At 42.4% G+C, this 15,147-nt stretch overlaps 2 protein-coding genes across 11 annotated transcripts in view; one reads left to right on the forward strand and one right to left on the reverse strand.

Annotated features, from left to right (window-relative positions):
* The window catches only part of PAICS (phosphoribosylaminoimidazole carboxylase and phosphoribosylaminoimidazolesuccinocarboxamide synthase), a 57,322-nt gene that overhangs the window by 2,472 nt on the left and 39,703 nt on the right, over positions 1-15,147 (reverse strand). For 3 of the 10 annotated variants that reach the window (XM_053257317.1, XM_053257316.1, XM_053257315.1), the window contains exons 11-16: positions 9,271-9,319; positions 7,609-7,806; positions 2,523-2,701; positions 1,647-1,826; positions 1,438-1,551; positions 238-321 (exon numbers count right to left, since the gene is read on the reverse strand). In XM_053257317.1, coding sequence (XP_053113292.1) covers positions 238-321; positions 1,438-1,551; positions 1,647-1,826; positions 2,523-2,701; positions 7,609-7,806; positions 9,271-9,319 — 804 coding nt within the window. Of the gene's footprint in view, positions 1-237; positions 322-1,437; positions 1,552-1,646; positions 1,827-2,522; positions 2,702-7,608; positions 7,807-9,270; positions 9,320-9,645; positions 9,664-9,814; positions 9,837-9,936; positions 10,030-10,141; positions 10,282-15,147 lie in introns of those variants that run through there. The other 7 variants (XM_053257320.1, XM_053257321.1, XM_053257319.1 and 4 more) reach the window with 7 other exon arrangements.
* Positions 10,350-15,147, forward strand: part of PPAT (phosphoribosyl pyrophosphate amidotransferase) — a 78,451-nt gene continuing 73,653 nt past the window's right edge. Inside the window, exon 1 of the mRNA XM_053257326.1 lies at positions 10,350-10,620. Within this exon, the coding sequence (XP_053113301.1) occupies positions 10,493-10,620 (128 nt within the window). The 5' untranslated portion in view covers positions 10,350-10,492. The remainder of the gene's footprint in view (positions 10,621-15,147) is intronic.

The raw sequence follows: 15,147 nt of genomic DNA on the forward strand, positions 1-15,147 counted from the left end.
AAACTGCCGCCCTGTAACCAGAAGGTTACAAGTTCGATCCTGACCAGGGGCTCAAGGTTGACTCAGCCTTCCATCCTTCCGAGGTCGGTAAAATGAGTACCCAGAATGTTGGGGGCAATATGCTACATCATTGTAAACCGCTTAGAGAGCTTCGGCTATAGAGTGGTATATAAATGTAAGTGCTATTGCTATTGCTAAAAGACAATTATCTTATATTGTAAAGATTCTCAACAATACCTCTACTCTTTCAGACACCCATTCAAAGTTTCTCTTCACCATCTGCAGTGCTTCAGGAGTCACTTCTTTCAGATCACGGTAAGACTAAACATGTACAAAAACACAAAAGCGTTGCATATACAGTTAGCAAGAATCAGATGTCTGACTCACTCACACACACACACCCCTATCACTGGTAAGATCCACAATCATAACTGATGTACATCAATCATGTAACTGATAACGCTAACCTACTTCACAGGGCTGTTGTGAGGAGAAACAGAACTATGTACCCCGCTCTGGGCTCCTTAGAGGAAGAGTGGAATATAAATGTAAAAATAAATTAAATAAATTAAATTACATCAGCAAGGTGTCACACAAAGCCTATGTTATGTAACAACACAGTTTAAGAAAGGTTGGACCTAGTGATTCCAGTTTCAAGATCTCCCCGGTTATCCTTAGTGGTCAAATGCTAGACCATAGGCTGCCCGGTACATCTAAAATGTCAGAGGAGAAAAGTCAGCAGTACCTAGAGGGCTCATGGTCTTTATTTTGGGATTTTTAAAATGCCTATTATGATTTTTAGTGCACAACAAAACTGGAGTAGAGAAAGGAAGAAGAAAGCCTAAGGCTGGTAAGTAGAGTTGATCCAAAAGTGTTCTAAAATGTGCTTTCTAGAATTTGTCACTTTAAGATAGCATGCACATTGTTGCATGTGACTCCATTGATATAAAATGGCTGAGGTCAAACTTACAGGCTGTGAACATGCTATTTAGAAAGAACTGTAGACCATCGCTTCTCGGCCTTTTGGCTAAAATCATGTGTAACTGTAGACCCTATGGCCCTGACATTATTAGGAACTATATTTAAATTGAAAAGTTCAGCAGGCGTCACATTTTGCACATAGCAATTTTCTATGTACCATGCATTATTGCAATGTGGTGAAAGGGAATTTCATTAAAAGTGAGCCTTGAATTCTGTAACCAGGAACCATGGATGCCAAACATGAGGAGGCCTTTGCCTTCATCACAGCTAGAAAGCTCTAGATGGTGATGCTACAAGGAGAATGTCTTTAATATAGTGGTGCAGAAGAAGGAGAGAGAGAAAGGGCACTCAGGAGAGTAAAGGCGAGTGTAGGCAACTACTCTCTGAGAAACGAGTAACAATATTGGCTTAATTTCAGCACTGGCAAAAATCACCAAGAAGAACACATAAGATCACCTGTTTGTCTTTCTGCTGTTTTCTGTCTCCAGATGGCCACAGTCTCCAAGAATCATTATCAATTACATCAGCAAGGACAATTTCTTTTGTGGATACATTAACACCAAACTCAACCTAAAAATATCACACACATATACAATAGTTAGCTGAAGCTAGCAATTTTATTGTTGCTTTCAAACTGAGGCATGTTATAAGACATCCTCTCATACCTTCATGTCCACTAGAGTACAGTTCTGGGGCTGCCATGCTTTTTCAAGTATTTCAAAGATAGCTTGAGTAGAGTGGGCCATAATATCCACTTCAGTTTGTCCAATTGCAAGGCCAGCAAATCGGAACTTCGCTTCAATGAGTTGCTCTTCAGACCACTGTGGATCATTTGCTGCGTCATCCTGGCAAATAGGCAGCAAGAATTTCACTTGAATAATTTACATTTTCATCAGAAGCCAAGTTCAAAAGGACACAGATTAAAAGCCAAAGTCAATTTAACAGATGGCTGTACCAAAAAAAAGTTCAACACTTCTGAATTGTTCTTATGCAAACATATTATCTTTTCTACAATATAATCTGCTTCCACCATAACTTGCCTGAGCCAGAATTCTGTTTAAGTACTTCTATATATTAAAGAGAGAAGTGGGCTCCAAATGTTTCCATGGTTGATAAAAACCCAACTGCAAAATTCCATTTCCAACAGAATATCTGATAAGTCAGAAAGTTTATTCAGGCCATTTTTATTTTTTATTTTTTTGCCAAATGCCTATTTGTACAGCCAAAAATAAAAGCCAGGGGACAGAATGTTTAAGTTAGGCTCTGACTTTGATAGTAAGATGAACAGATAGGTATAGTATTGACATCACTGGCATGCTCTTTTTCATTTTAAAAGAAACAGGGGCTTCTTGCTAAATACACCACTCAAGGGGAGTACTTTTCCTTTGGAAGGCTTATCTTGGGAAGTTTTGTTTCACTATGTAACTAGAGTGCAATAATTTGCTTCAGACTTTCCAAAATGTATCTTCATCAGTTTATCACATCTGCTAAATGATATCACAAAGTTACCATTACAACTGAGTCACATCAGAATCACTTACCTTATAAAACATCTCAATTTTAGGTGGGTAAAATCTGTAGCCTTCCTTGACACCAGGGTTTCTTTTAAGGAAAGAACCAGTTGCAATTCTTCTACAAACCCATTCAATTGGAATCATTTCACAGTGAGCAGCTATAAATGCTGTGTCACTATGTTTTCTCACAAAAGCAGTTTTGATTCCTGAAAACACAAGATGACACCTTAGTACTACCACTCTAAATAGCACACATTTGAATTAAGAGTTGTGAACAAAATATATCGATATATTTACAACACAGAAAAACATTTCAGAAGTTACTCAGCAATTTGGGTATGCACAAAATCACCAGCAGAAGGATACAGAGGCAGAACTAGGAGCCATGGACCCTAGGCAGTGTTACACCTTTCTGGGGTTATTTACTGCTCTTGTTTTTTCCTCCTGTCTCCTGCTGGGCAAGTATAGAGTCCCAACTATATTATAGCAGCATAACAGTGACATCAGCACAACAGCTCTATAGAACTGCTTTGTAAATTTGTTTTTAAAGTTATACTCTTCTTGAAGTAGTCACTAACCTGCAAGAGCTTCAAAACCTTTTGTGAAATATTTAAAAACCCACCAGACATTTTTCAATTAATTTGTCAAAAGTGAGTGATCCTAATTGTTGAACTATAAAGTACAAAGAATAGCAGACAAGACTGGTATTCTTGTTTATTGTTCCAAATGTGTTCTGATTTAGAAAAATCTTTTTCAGGGAAGTTTATATAAGAACAAAATATACACAATTTAAAATGTCGAACAGATGATTCAAGAGTATATAACAGTACATAGTCATCCAGAATTTTTGGAAGTTGCATTTCCATGGTACTTCCAGCCCCAGGGGGCTCAGACTTTTTGTAAGTACCTGCAACATTCTTGGTTAGGAATTTACAGATATAAAGAATTAATGGACCATCCAAATACTCCTCTGTGTGTGCTCATTTAAGTCACAGCAAGATACAAGAAAGAAACTGTTTGAGAAGAGTGCAACATTAGTTAAGGGTATTACTATACAGGAGGGGTGCACAGCTCAAATGCCATGGTGGGCCAGAACCAAGCATTACTTGGTATGCGGGGGGCCGAGGTCGATTTTCAGCACATTGTTACGTTAAGAACAATCAATTATTAGTTACTTGTGGATCTTGTCAATTGACCCACAATTTTAACCAAGGATAGTGGCCATAAAATAGGCCCTGCCCCTGCTCAGTCAGTGGGGCACCTGGAGTGCCTGCCAGCCCCAAACAAATGCCAAGTCCTCTCCTCTCACTAAATCACTGTTGCTTTCAGGCTGAAATCCTAGACATACTTACTAAGAAATCATATTGGGTCCACTGTGGGATGTATTTGATGGCACTGTAAGGCAGTTTCTGGAGAAGACAGAGAATGGCCCTCCTTGGAGAAAAGGGAACTGACCAAAAGAGTGGCCCTCTGCCTTTCTGGACTGCTATTGCTGCAGGATATTCCTACCAGCAGGCTAGCAAAAAAAGTCCTTTTGGGCCAGATCTCGCCTCTGGGTCTTATGATGAATAGTCCTGCTATAAAGTAAAGATAGTTCATAGTGTTTTTCTTTCTAGAGTGAATAGGTTTCAAGAGGATACACCTTGGGGATACTTTTACATGTGAAACAAACAGCAGAAACGCTGCCATATAATGTAGTAAGTAACAGGAGTCCCGAGAGGCTATCTCTTTATATAGATGTTGGGCCAAGGCATGACTGTTTGCGAGCTTGCATGAAGGTACTAATTGCTCAAGATTTCTATGAGTAACACGTTTATATATTGTCATACAAGCTTCATGCTCTTTGTGGGAGAGAGGTGATCTCTTCCACTGTCTTATTTTAATATATAAGCTTATAAAGCACTAACATTTGAAGAGTCAGCTGCATTAATTTTTTATATATTTAGTCAGTCTACTTGTTAAGTTGTGTCTATCTTGTTATAGGAATTTGTTACAGTTGGTAAACAAGAATTCCAATCCTGCCAGGTGTTCTCTTATTTAATCATCAGCGTGTTAATGTCTAACGATCCTTAATGTCCTTAACGAAGTTAACAATCCTTAATTTGCCTGATGCACAGATTTTGTTCGATAAAGCAACCAGGACAGTATAGCATGGTTAAGTATCTGAAGTTTTATCTTTCTCTTGTTCACCATTCACTCATTGCTCAGTCAGTGCTGTAACTATAGCTTACAGCTAAGTGTATTTTATAGTGCAATCCTAACCTTGCTTACTCAGAAGCAAGGCCCACTGTGTTCAAAGGGGGTATACCTGCCAGGCAGGCATGCATAGGTTAGCAGCTTCAGCCTTCCATGCAAATTAATACAATGTAACTAGCAGCAACTACAATACGCTGAATCCAAGCCTACTGATTACCACCAACAGACCAGACATCTGGAAGATATTCAAATACAATGTGCCTTTAAAAATGAACAGGAAGCTTGAGAGCTAGTGTGGTGGACTGAATGGACTTGGATTTATTATTTATTTATTTTATTTTATTTAAACTGTTCAAATCCCCATTCAGCTACAAAGCTCAATGTACAACCTTGGGCCAGTTATCATTGCTCAGCCTAACCACTATATAGCTTTATTGTAAGAGGCAGAGAAGAGGATTATGTGTGCCATCACAAGCCCAAGATCCTTGAGGAAGAACAGGATTTTTTAAAAAGGTTTAATAATGCACTGAGCAACTTCTTTCCCCACAAAAGGAGAGTTAACACCTGTCCTAGGAATGCAGAGTAAGTTCACCTTGGCAGTTCTTCACAACCAATATGAAGTCTTTCTTGCCTTTACAAGTTAAGCAAAGATTAAAGACTACATCATACCATCACTATCCCAATTGTCTGGTGAATAAAGTAAACAAAGTTTAAACTCAGGGTTTACATATTATTCAATGAAGGTTTCTAAGAAGGTGTGTCCACCCCATCCCTAATTTTCTTTTCTTGTGTATTTTCTATTTCCCTTTCTTAACACATCCCTTTTCCTTCCTATTTCAGTTATTACCAAACTTGTGACTTTTTCGGTGCAACAGACTGAAAGGGGTTGCAACAGACTGAAATTTGATAATCCTTATTGGAATCTCAAAGCCAGGTGACAATTTGCATATGTTGTATTGCTCAAAGCACCAATAAAATAATGGGTGTTAGGGGCAAAACTCTCACTTCTCCCCGACCACCCAAGCAGTTTTAGGAGGACATTGTTTTATCAGCAAAGTTCCAAAATGCTTCCCCATGAACTTTCGTGGCAAGACAGAGTTCCAAATAAGTTAATTTTTAAACATAAGCATTGCTCCAGGCCAGGATTTCTTCATGGAATACTGATATGAAGAGAGTTGGGGGAAACACATCCTGATAATGATGCAAGTTAGATTACCCAAACTTGGTTAACTCTTATCTGTAGCCTGCAAGGCATATTCGTTGACCTACAGATTTTTTAAATACATTAAGCTATGACTATAATGTGAGACAGATGAGAAATTTCAGAGAAGAGATGGGGACATCCTCAGAGCTTCAGAATATTACCCTAAAAAAACACCACCACTCCTCCCCCCCACCCCTAAATCATGCATTTCACAGAGCAGGAGTTGTGTAGTGACTGTGAAGGTATCAGTCTTACCTCAGTCATGAGTTCATTAAGTAGCCTTAATAAACTAATCTCCCTGTCCACTGTCTGCAAAATGAGGAGGGTACTGGCTTATGTTACAGGGCTGTTGTAAAGATTAATCTTTACAGAATGCGATACATGCAAAATCAGGAAAATTTTGGGAAGTTGAATTACTTTTAGAATATATGATGCTCACAGTTGTACGTTTCTTTTCAATTTATTTGACCAAGATGATTTTTTTAAACAAGTTAATTCCTGTTGCCAAGATTCCAACAATATTTGTAGAAATATCATCAGTGGCACTACAGAACAGGGCCATCCTTAGGGCGGGACAACCCGGGCAATTGCCACGAGCCCCGCGCTGGCGCAAGCCCTGCTCTTGACACACTGCAGTGCAGTCTGCCCTCCTCTCTCCCCCAGTCCCAGCCACTTATCTTTCCCCGCAGCTGATCTTTTGTGTCTGTGTGCATCTTGAAAAGCTCCCAGGCAAGCTGCTAGAGCTGCATCTCTCCCCACCTCTCAGCTGTTCGGTGGGTGGGCAGGGCTTTCAAAGAGGCCTCCATGCAGGTCTCGCTGAAGCCTGAAGTTCAGGAAAGAAGCAGGCAGGCAGGCAGAGAGTGTCCAGCACCAGAGCTCTCTGCAGACCCTCTGCCCAGCCCAGCCTTAGTAATGGAGATATGATGTGATTTCCTTTTTGTGGTTATTGCCCACACCCTGAATACTGGCTTGCAATAGGGCTTTGGTATTGAGCAGAGATGTGGGGCAGGGTAGGAGGAATATGTATATTTAAATTGAAGTGGATTGGACAAATTGTTGGTTTTTAATTTTTTTTAATTAAAAAAACCCATCCAAAAAAAGTCCTATAAGTGACTTGTTTCATGGCAGAAAGTTACAAAAACTTCTGGAACAATATATAATATTTATTTATTTATGAATGCACCATGCTCAAGTTGATTTGTAACCCAGAAGGTCTGTTGTGCTTTTTATTTTTATTTCTTTAGAAATGCATTATATGTCCATTATATGCATCTATTGACACTGTATGTAATCAATCAGTATGATTCTGTAATGATATGAAATGTTAACAAGGCCCCGCACATGCTGATTCCCCCCCAGCCCCGCACCTTACTAGGGATGGCCCTGCTAGAGAATATATCATCTTCAAAGTGTCACTTGATCACTTTAACACAGGTGACCTTTCCCAGGATTCCAGGTATGGCGATCCTGAGAACACTTTTCTATGTGATCAAAACCACTACCTATACATTCTGGACACCTCAACTTTCCACGTGGAGTGTAAACTCACCACTCTAGAAGTACACGGAAAAGTAACCTCTTGGTGATTTCCCCATGGCAAAAATGGGTTGAGTGCATCAAAAAGAAACAGAAAAATCTACTCTGTGGTTTTATTGCTGGAAAATTTAAAAAGTTGCTATGTTCCCCAATGAAAATCCAGTTGCCATTACTTACCAGCTTCCTGAAGCAACTGAAACACACAGCTTGTTGTTGTATTTGAGATTGCAGCCTTGCCTTCCATGATATCCTTTCTAGCTGCATTTCCAGCTGTTATTTGGTCTTTTGATTGAAGCAGAACACATCCTGGGAGATTTGGCAATTCATAGACTACTTTTGTTTTCCCCTCATTTATCTTTTTGCCAAGTTTAAGTTCTGTAAGTGGGAGAGAGTAGCAAACCCAAAAGATTAGGTTGTTCTGCAAACAGTTTTGAGGTGCACAAGATATGTTTAAAAGAATTAGCAAAGCTTGAAATGGAACAAAGCATTAAACTTGAAAGTTCCCTCAGTCTCTCTATTTTATACCATTAAGCATGGTTTCTGCTACCCCTGAGACAGCTGTCAAGTTGATAAAGAGTCCAAAGTTAATGTGCTTCTGCATTTAACAGTAAGAGTAGCTGCATGGAGAGTTTTCAGTCACAATAGTCAGCAATAAAGGAGCAGAAGCTTGAAACTAATCTTATAGAGTGTAAAATGAACAGCAGAGCTGCACATTATTGGAAAAATGAAAACCTGAGTGTAAGCAAGTCACAAGCCTGCTTTCTCCACTTCTCCTGCAATAACCAAAGCAGGTTTCAAGAATCTCACCTGGTAAAATCCTTCAAGTGTTGAAGGTTCTATTACTGCTGGAGAGATTCTCAATGTCCCACACAGCACGTTACAGAAGGGGGAAACCAAAACACACAAGGCCCTTGTGCTTCTGCTTCACATAGGAACTGTTCTTATGATAACCCTTCCTGCTGAATAGGAGATTCATGCAGCTACAACCAGAACTTGGATCCAACACATGAAACAATGTTTTATTTTAAAGTATTCTATTTGAGCTACTTGACATTAAACTATGTATCGTATATTGCTCTTATCCAAAAACACCTGCATTCGTTTCATATTTTAATGAGTATTCTCTGTCACAAAAGGACCATATAACTCACCCATGCAAAGATGCACTCGGGCTTACCACCAATTCACTCAGCAAAGAGCTGCAGCCAATTGTGGTTCCCCACCAAGTGTATCTGTATAGATTACCTGTGCTTACAGAGAAGTGTGTTACAGAGTGTTTAAGGCATGCACTCTCGAGTGTATACTGCGTGTACTCTCATCAGAGTGAAAAAGGCACGCTGAGCTGTCACACATGCAATCAGCTACTCATTATAACTTAAATATTTTTCCTATTCAGAAGTGTTGTAGCTGCTCCCACTCTTCAATATACATTGAAACAGCAAAGGTGAAGACAAGTTACACTGCATGTGTTACTTCCAGCTATGCTGGAAGTACAGTGCATGTGTTACTTCCAGTTTTATGAAGGATCACACACTCCTTAGTTATCAATAGAGCTTCAGCAACGAAAAACAAGCTACTGAAGTCAAATCTGGTTGAGAAATCTCAGAAGAGGACAGCTTTTTAGAAAGCCTTAAGGCAAGAGATACATCTACACACGGTCAGAAAGAGGCGGCAAAGACCCAATAAGGCAAGAATGGAATGTATCACTACAGATTACAATGGGAGAATACCAATTCTACCACTATGATTGATAAGACTACCTCATAATAAAGTGGCGAGCTTCAACAATCCCTCCCTCAGCCTATCTTCCACCAGATATGCAGGCACGTAGCCACTCACCTGAAGGTATCGGAGCCATGGTAGCGGCGGAAGCAACGAGCGCAGGCGCCTAGAAAGGACAAAGAGAAGTTAGCACGTGAAAATGAGCAGAAGGGGCGCTCAGCCGTACAAGCCCACGCAAGTCAAAGAGGGAGGAGACCGAGAAACAGCGCGCAACTTGTGGTTCCGAAGCAGCTACACAAGAAAGGCAAACAGCGGTAGGGGGCGGTAAAAAGAGGTGGAGAGCAACTGAGAAGCCCTCCAATAGCTACAGCGGATTGAGGGGTTGCACCACCTAAGCACAGCCGCCCCCTTAGCACATTTTTCTAGTTATGGGAGGAGGCGGGCAAGAAATCAACTAAACAACCACTCGTCCACTCCTCTCGTTTTTCCAACCTGAAGCAGGCATCCACCAATACCCGCCTCATCTCCCTCCACGCCCCCGGCCCCGCCCCATTCCTTGGACGGAGGAGCAACCACAGCATCAACTCATGCCCTGCGGCGCTCCCTCTAGTGAGAGCAAAGCTGCATTCCATCACCCGCCAAGTGTTGAAAAGCGACGAACCCCACCCCCACAGTCCTCAAACAAGCATCGCCAACGGCGTTTCAGCCACACAGTCTCTGCTTGCAATTTAAATACCACCATCCCACCCCCGCGCCAAAGCCCAAGCTGCCTGGCCTGCCTACAAATCCCGCAGTAACTTCCGCTGCGCACGCTCTCGCTCTCTCCGGCGGCCACTGTCTGGGCTTACGCAGCCCGCACATGCAGTGCACAATCCACGTCCCTCGCGCTTAGCTTCGCACGCCCTCACTGCCAGAGAACCCGAAACAGAAGTGGCTGCTCTCCTCTAGCAGCAGCCCCTGAAAGTTCGAAAGCGGGAACGTAGCAAACCTCTCCAGAGGAGGAGAGAGAGAGAGTTGTTAGTGGAGATCTAACTTGGTTTCAAGAAGTCCTCCTCTCCCAAAGGCGAACTTTTTCTGACAAAGACGCAGGCCTTAGTACAACGCGGGGGGACTCGACCAGAAACTCGTCGCCCAGCTAGGCTCCCGCCCCCGCGGCCGCCCCGTTTATGTATGTAAATGAGGAAGGTGAGGGGTGGGAGTGGAGGATCTGGCGCTACTGTAAGCAGCTCCTCGAGGCCGCCGCCTCCTCCTCCTTCCTACACAAACACGGGCTGCGGGAAGAGCGGCAGCAGCCACAGTAGCAGCTGCAACAGCAAGCACACGTGTTCGCTCGGACACCATGGAGTTCGAGGAGCTGGGAATTCGGGAGGAATGCGGCGTGTTCGGCTGCATCGCCTCCGGGTCGTGGCCCACAGAGCTGGATGTGCCTCATGTGATCACGCTTGGGTTGGTTGGGTTGCAGCACAGGTAAGGTTTGGGGAGGCGGGAGTTGAAGCTTTCCGGGGGAGAGGGAGAGGGATTGGGTTGGAGGGCCTCTCTCTACCTTGTTGGGGTTCACTGCACGTGCAAAGCTGAGAGAAGTAGCCCGTTGAGGCTACTGTCCTGTATACGATTACTTGGGAGTAAGTGTGTTTCCGAGGCTCTGAGGTCTGCTTCCGAAGCCATTGGGCTGCGCATTTGTTAATGGCAGGACTTCCTTCAATAGAAAGCATGTGTACTCGAAAATAAACTAATTCTGTGACAAAAAACCCCAAGTGATGTATACAGGATTGGTTCACTCATAGAAGTCGTGGTAGCTGGTATGTTGCTTGCAGGTAAGTGTAAAGTGCCGTTCTTCTGTGTAGAATATTCAAATGCTTGTTCAAGCTTTATGACCAGAGCTGATCCCCAGTCAAAGTCTGTGTGTACTTTTTAAAGCAGCCAATGCTGGCACCAGATCTCAGCATCCAGATCTCAAAACTGTTGTGTTCAGTTGTGTGATCTTATCCACCAGAAGCTGCTACAAATCCTCATGTCTGGGTGAACACCAGACAGTTTTAGTTCCCTAGTGGGTTAGCATATACTCCTTATGTCTAAAAGGCTGTTTATGCCTGTGCAAGATGTAGGAGGGGAATTATGTACACTACTGGATGTAAAGAGAGCACATGTGTTTTGGCACACCTGCCAATCACAACTTCTTGACACACCTGCCAATCATAATTTCTCTTTACATGTGCATTTGGTGGCAAATTATGTGCATACATGATCTTCATAAGCAATATAATCCTCCCCCACATTTGTGTACACTCATGTAGATAGAAAATAATGTGTTAAGGGGTCCTTAGTATCCATTTATGGTAATGTAGAGAGAACTCATCTGTATTTTAGCATAAGGGTCACATGTGGTAGCTCACTACACCAGGTAAGGAGCCCTCTTTTTTCGCTCAGTTCATATGGGAGCACATATATATACACATTTATATCCTGCTCTTTCACCAAAGGGTCCAGAGTGGTGCACATGGCTATGCTTATCTTTACTACTCTGTGAGGAGGTTTAGGCTGAGAGGTAAGTAACTGGCCCAAAGTCACCCAGTGAGTTTCTTGGTTGAATGGGGATTTGAACTCGGGTCTCTCTGGTCCTAGCCCAACACTCTAACCACTAAATCATATGCAGTAAGTGGCTTGTCTGGGTGCAGTGTGCTTGTCCTACCGTTTCAATCTCTTCTATAACTTTATCCTCTATAGGCAATTATACATTTATTCTGCATCAGGTCACCTGCAGATTTAGGAGGTGGTCTTCATTCCCGATTGCTGCTCACCTAAAGTGGACTAGCAGGACTGGGATAGGAGAAAGCATCACTGTCATGACTGAGCAGCAACTATAGCTCTAAACAGGAGGTATCTATAGAGTACTTCCTGTTTGCTTACTGCCATCACTCAAGGGTGTAAGCACCTGAACACTGCAATTCCATTCATACATGGAAGTAAGTCCTTGCAAATTCAGTAATACCAGTTATGTTCCAGCATAGACCTGTGACTGGTGAATCTGCAATATTGGGGTGCTTAACCTAAACCACCCCCCATGGGATTAGGTTCCACACTTGGGAGGCACTAGTGGCTGGAACATTTAAAGAGTGTCCCAGCCACTTTGTTGTCCTCTCAAGCATCAGGATCCTTAAAGAGGTGGTGGGAAAGGCACCCAGCCGCTCATGCTGCCTCTTAAAGTCTCCCTCCATGCTGGCTGAGAAGTGGGGAAATGGGCCATTAAATTGCCACTCTCCCCACTTCCCAGCTGGTGTGCAGGGAGGCTTAAAGAAGCAGTGTGAGTAACCGAGTGCCTTTCCCACCATCTCTTTAAGGATCCCGATGCTTGAAGAGGCACCCGGCCACATGTGCCACCTCTTAAACCTCCATGCACAACAGCTGGGAAGTGGGGAGAGTGGTGATTTAATGGCCATTCCCCTTGCTTCCCAGTTGGTGCACAGGGAGGCTTTAAGAGGTGGCACAAGTGGCTGCAAAGTTAGTTATCGTGGGAAAATGCTTGACTAACAAGCAGAAGGTTGCCAATTTGAATCCCTGCTGCTACTATAACGGGCAGCAGCAATATAGGAAGGTGCTGAAAGGCATCATCTCATAACTGCACAGGAGGAGGCAATGGTAAACCCCTCATGTATTCTACCAAAGAAAACCACTGGGCTCTGTGGGCACCTGGAGTGGAAATGGACTTGACGGCACACTTTACTTTAGAAAACCATGAACGAAACCTGCAATAATTAAATTGGTATGCAGACGAATGGCCCATAAATAAGTATTCAAGGGACTCCTGTATTTTCTTCTGAGTGAACTTATATAAGACTGTGCTGAATATCTCATCTTAAGACTTGCATCTTCAGCAGCCTCATGAAAACCACTGTGCAGTACAGTCTGCACATTTATCAGAAGTCTTATTTACTTCAGGATAGCTTACTCCCATGCAAGTGGGTATAGTAGAGCTGTGCATTGGAATGTCCAAGTGTGAGAAATGTGTAGTACCCATCCCAGCACTGTATGGAGGTGGACATTCCGAGCACGGCTGGCTCCATGCAGTACCTGTCCTATCCAGCACTCTGGGGAGGGGGCTTTTCTCCTCAATCAAAGGCCATGGTGATGCTGGGAGAGATGTGAAGGGGACTTTTGGGAGCGATAGTTCCTCCCCAGTCCTTTTCCTGTGAGAAAAGTTCTGGGAGGAGCTACAGCTCACAGATGCCCCTGCATGCCTTCTCAGCATCCCCTCTGCATTTTCCCAGCATCCCCACATCATCCCGTTGAGGAAACTCCTCCCCCGCCAATGTCAGACATAGCAAGAACTGTGTGGAGCTGGCCATATTTGGAGCGTTCATTTACATGTTGTGCCAGGAGGGTGTTACATATTTCTCGGAATTGAATATTCTGGCTCTAGTGAGCAGGATTTCATCCTTCATTTTTCTTCCCAGCAATGGCCCCAAACCCAGGAAATCTGAATGACACACTACAACAGTGGTACATATTTAAACATTGCCCCCAAATCTGCAGCCTGAGGTGAACTGCCTCACCCTGCCTAATTGTAGGTGCACCCCTGCATCTAGCTTGCACCTCCATAGCTGCCTGACTTTCCCTCCATCCTTTCTACTCATTTGTCAGTTTTCTAACCTGATAACTGGCCATTTAATGTACAGTGTATATTGACTTGGCAGGGTCATATAGATTATATAGCCACACTGCATATTTTGCTTGCATAATTTAAGCATTAAGAGATTTTATTCTTAGCGATAGTTGTGTGTTCACATTAATCAGCTCTAGTAGTCTGATCCTAACATGTTTACTCAGATATAGATCCCATAGACATAAAAGGGACTTCAAAGTGACATGGTTAGGATCTGGCTGTTTCTCTAGGGTTGGTCTCAGCTTAGTATTATATCCATGCAACCAGGGATACGTTCCATGGTCTTTGTACTAAACTATTAAACTAATTTTCTCTTATTCTGCATAACGCTTCATCCTGGCATGTCATTGCCATTCCCCTTAGTAAGAGTAATGTTTTTAAATCATCAATAACAGGGCAATTAATATGTAAGAATGACAGAATATGTAAACACTCAGATTATGCCATTACAGAATATGTAGATGGTCCCATATTGCGTAGAATATGTAAACACTCCCATTATTCAACCAGTATGAATCAATGCTGCTTGCCATTACAGTATGCTTGAAGTTAAGCTTTTGTACAATGCATATGATTAGGCTTCACCTTATTCTAAAATGTGCAGTGCAATCAATGCATGTGCACTCAGAAGTAAGGCCCACTGAGTTCAGTTGGATTCCCTCCAGATAAGTGTGCATAGAACTGCAACTTTAGAATTTGGAAAAAGCTCTGATAGTTAAAAACAAATTGGCACATGTGTCAGTGGCTATAAATCAATATAATATGAATCACATGTTTAGTTCACACACTTTCACTAAAATTACTGAGGCAAATACATATTGATATGAATCACAGGTATAAAATGCAATATAATCAGAAAGTATCATATAATATTTAAGCATGCCTTTCCTTTAACTCTCTGCTGTTACAGTCAACAGACTTTAACTTGACTGTATTGTGCCCTAAGATAGCACACTGGATATGTTTCTTTGCATAATTAATGAAAACCAATCTCTCTTGAATGCGCAATGAGCTGTGCATTCTCATTGTGTAAAGTGACAAGTGTGCTACTCATCTCAATCTTACTACTAAAACATGTTTCTGAGATAACTTAGGATGGGACCTAGTTGTTGTGTTGCCTTATCCTCAGTGCTTGCACCTGTGTGAATGCTATTGAAATGACTGGAGTATGTGCCGGTCGAGCAGGGGCAGGCAACTTTGCCTCTCCAGCTGTTGTAAAACAACTCCCGTCATTCCCAGCCACAATTTATTATGGTTGTAGATTATGGGAGTTGTAGTTCAACAACTGGAGAAGCAAGGCTGCCTACTAGGGATTAGGGATTTCACAGAACCAC

This window comes from Hemicordylus capensis, chromosome 5, assembly GCF_027244095.1.
Source record: "Hemicordylus capensis ecotype Gifberg chromosome 5, rHemCap1.1.pri, whole genome shotgun sequence".
Taxonomy (NCBI): Eukaryota; Metazoa; Chordata; class Lepidosauria; order Squamata; family Cordylidae; genus Hemicordylus; species Hemicordylus capensis.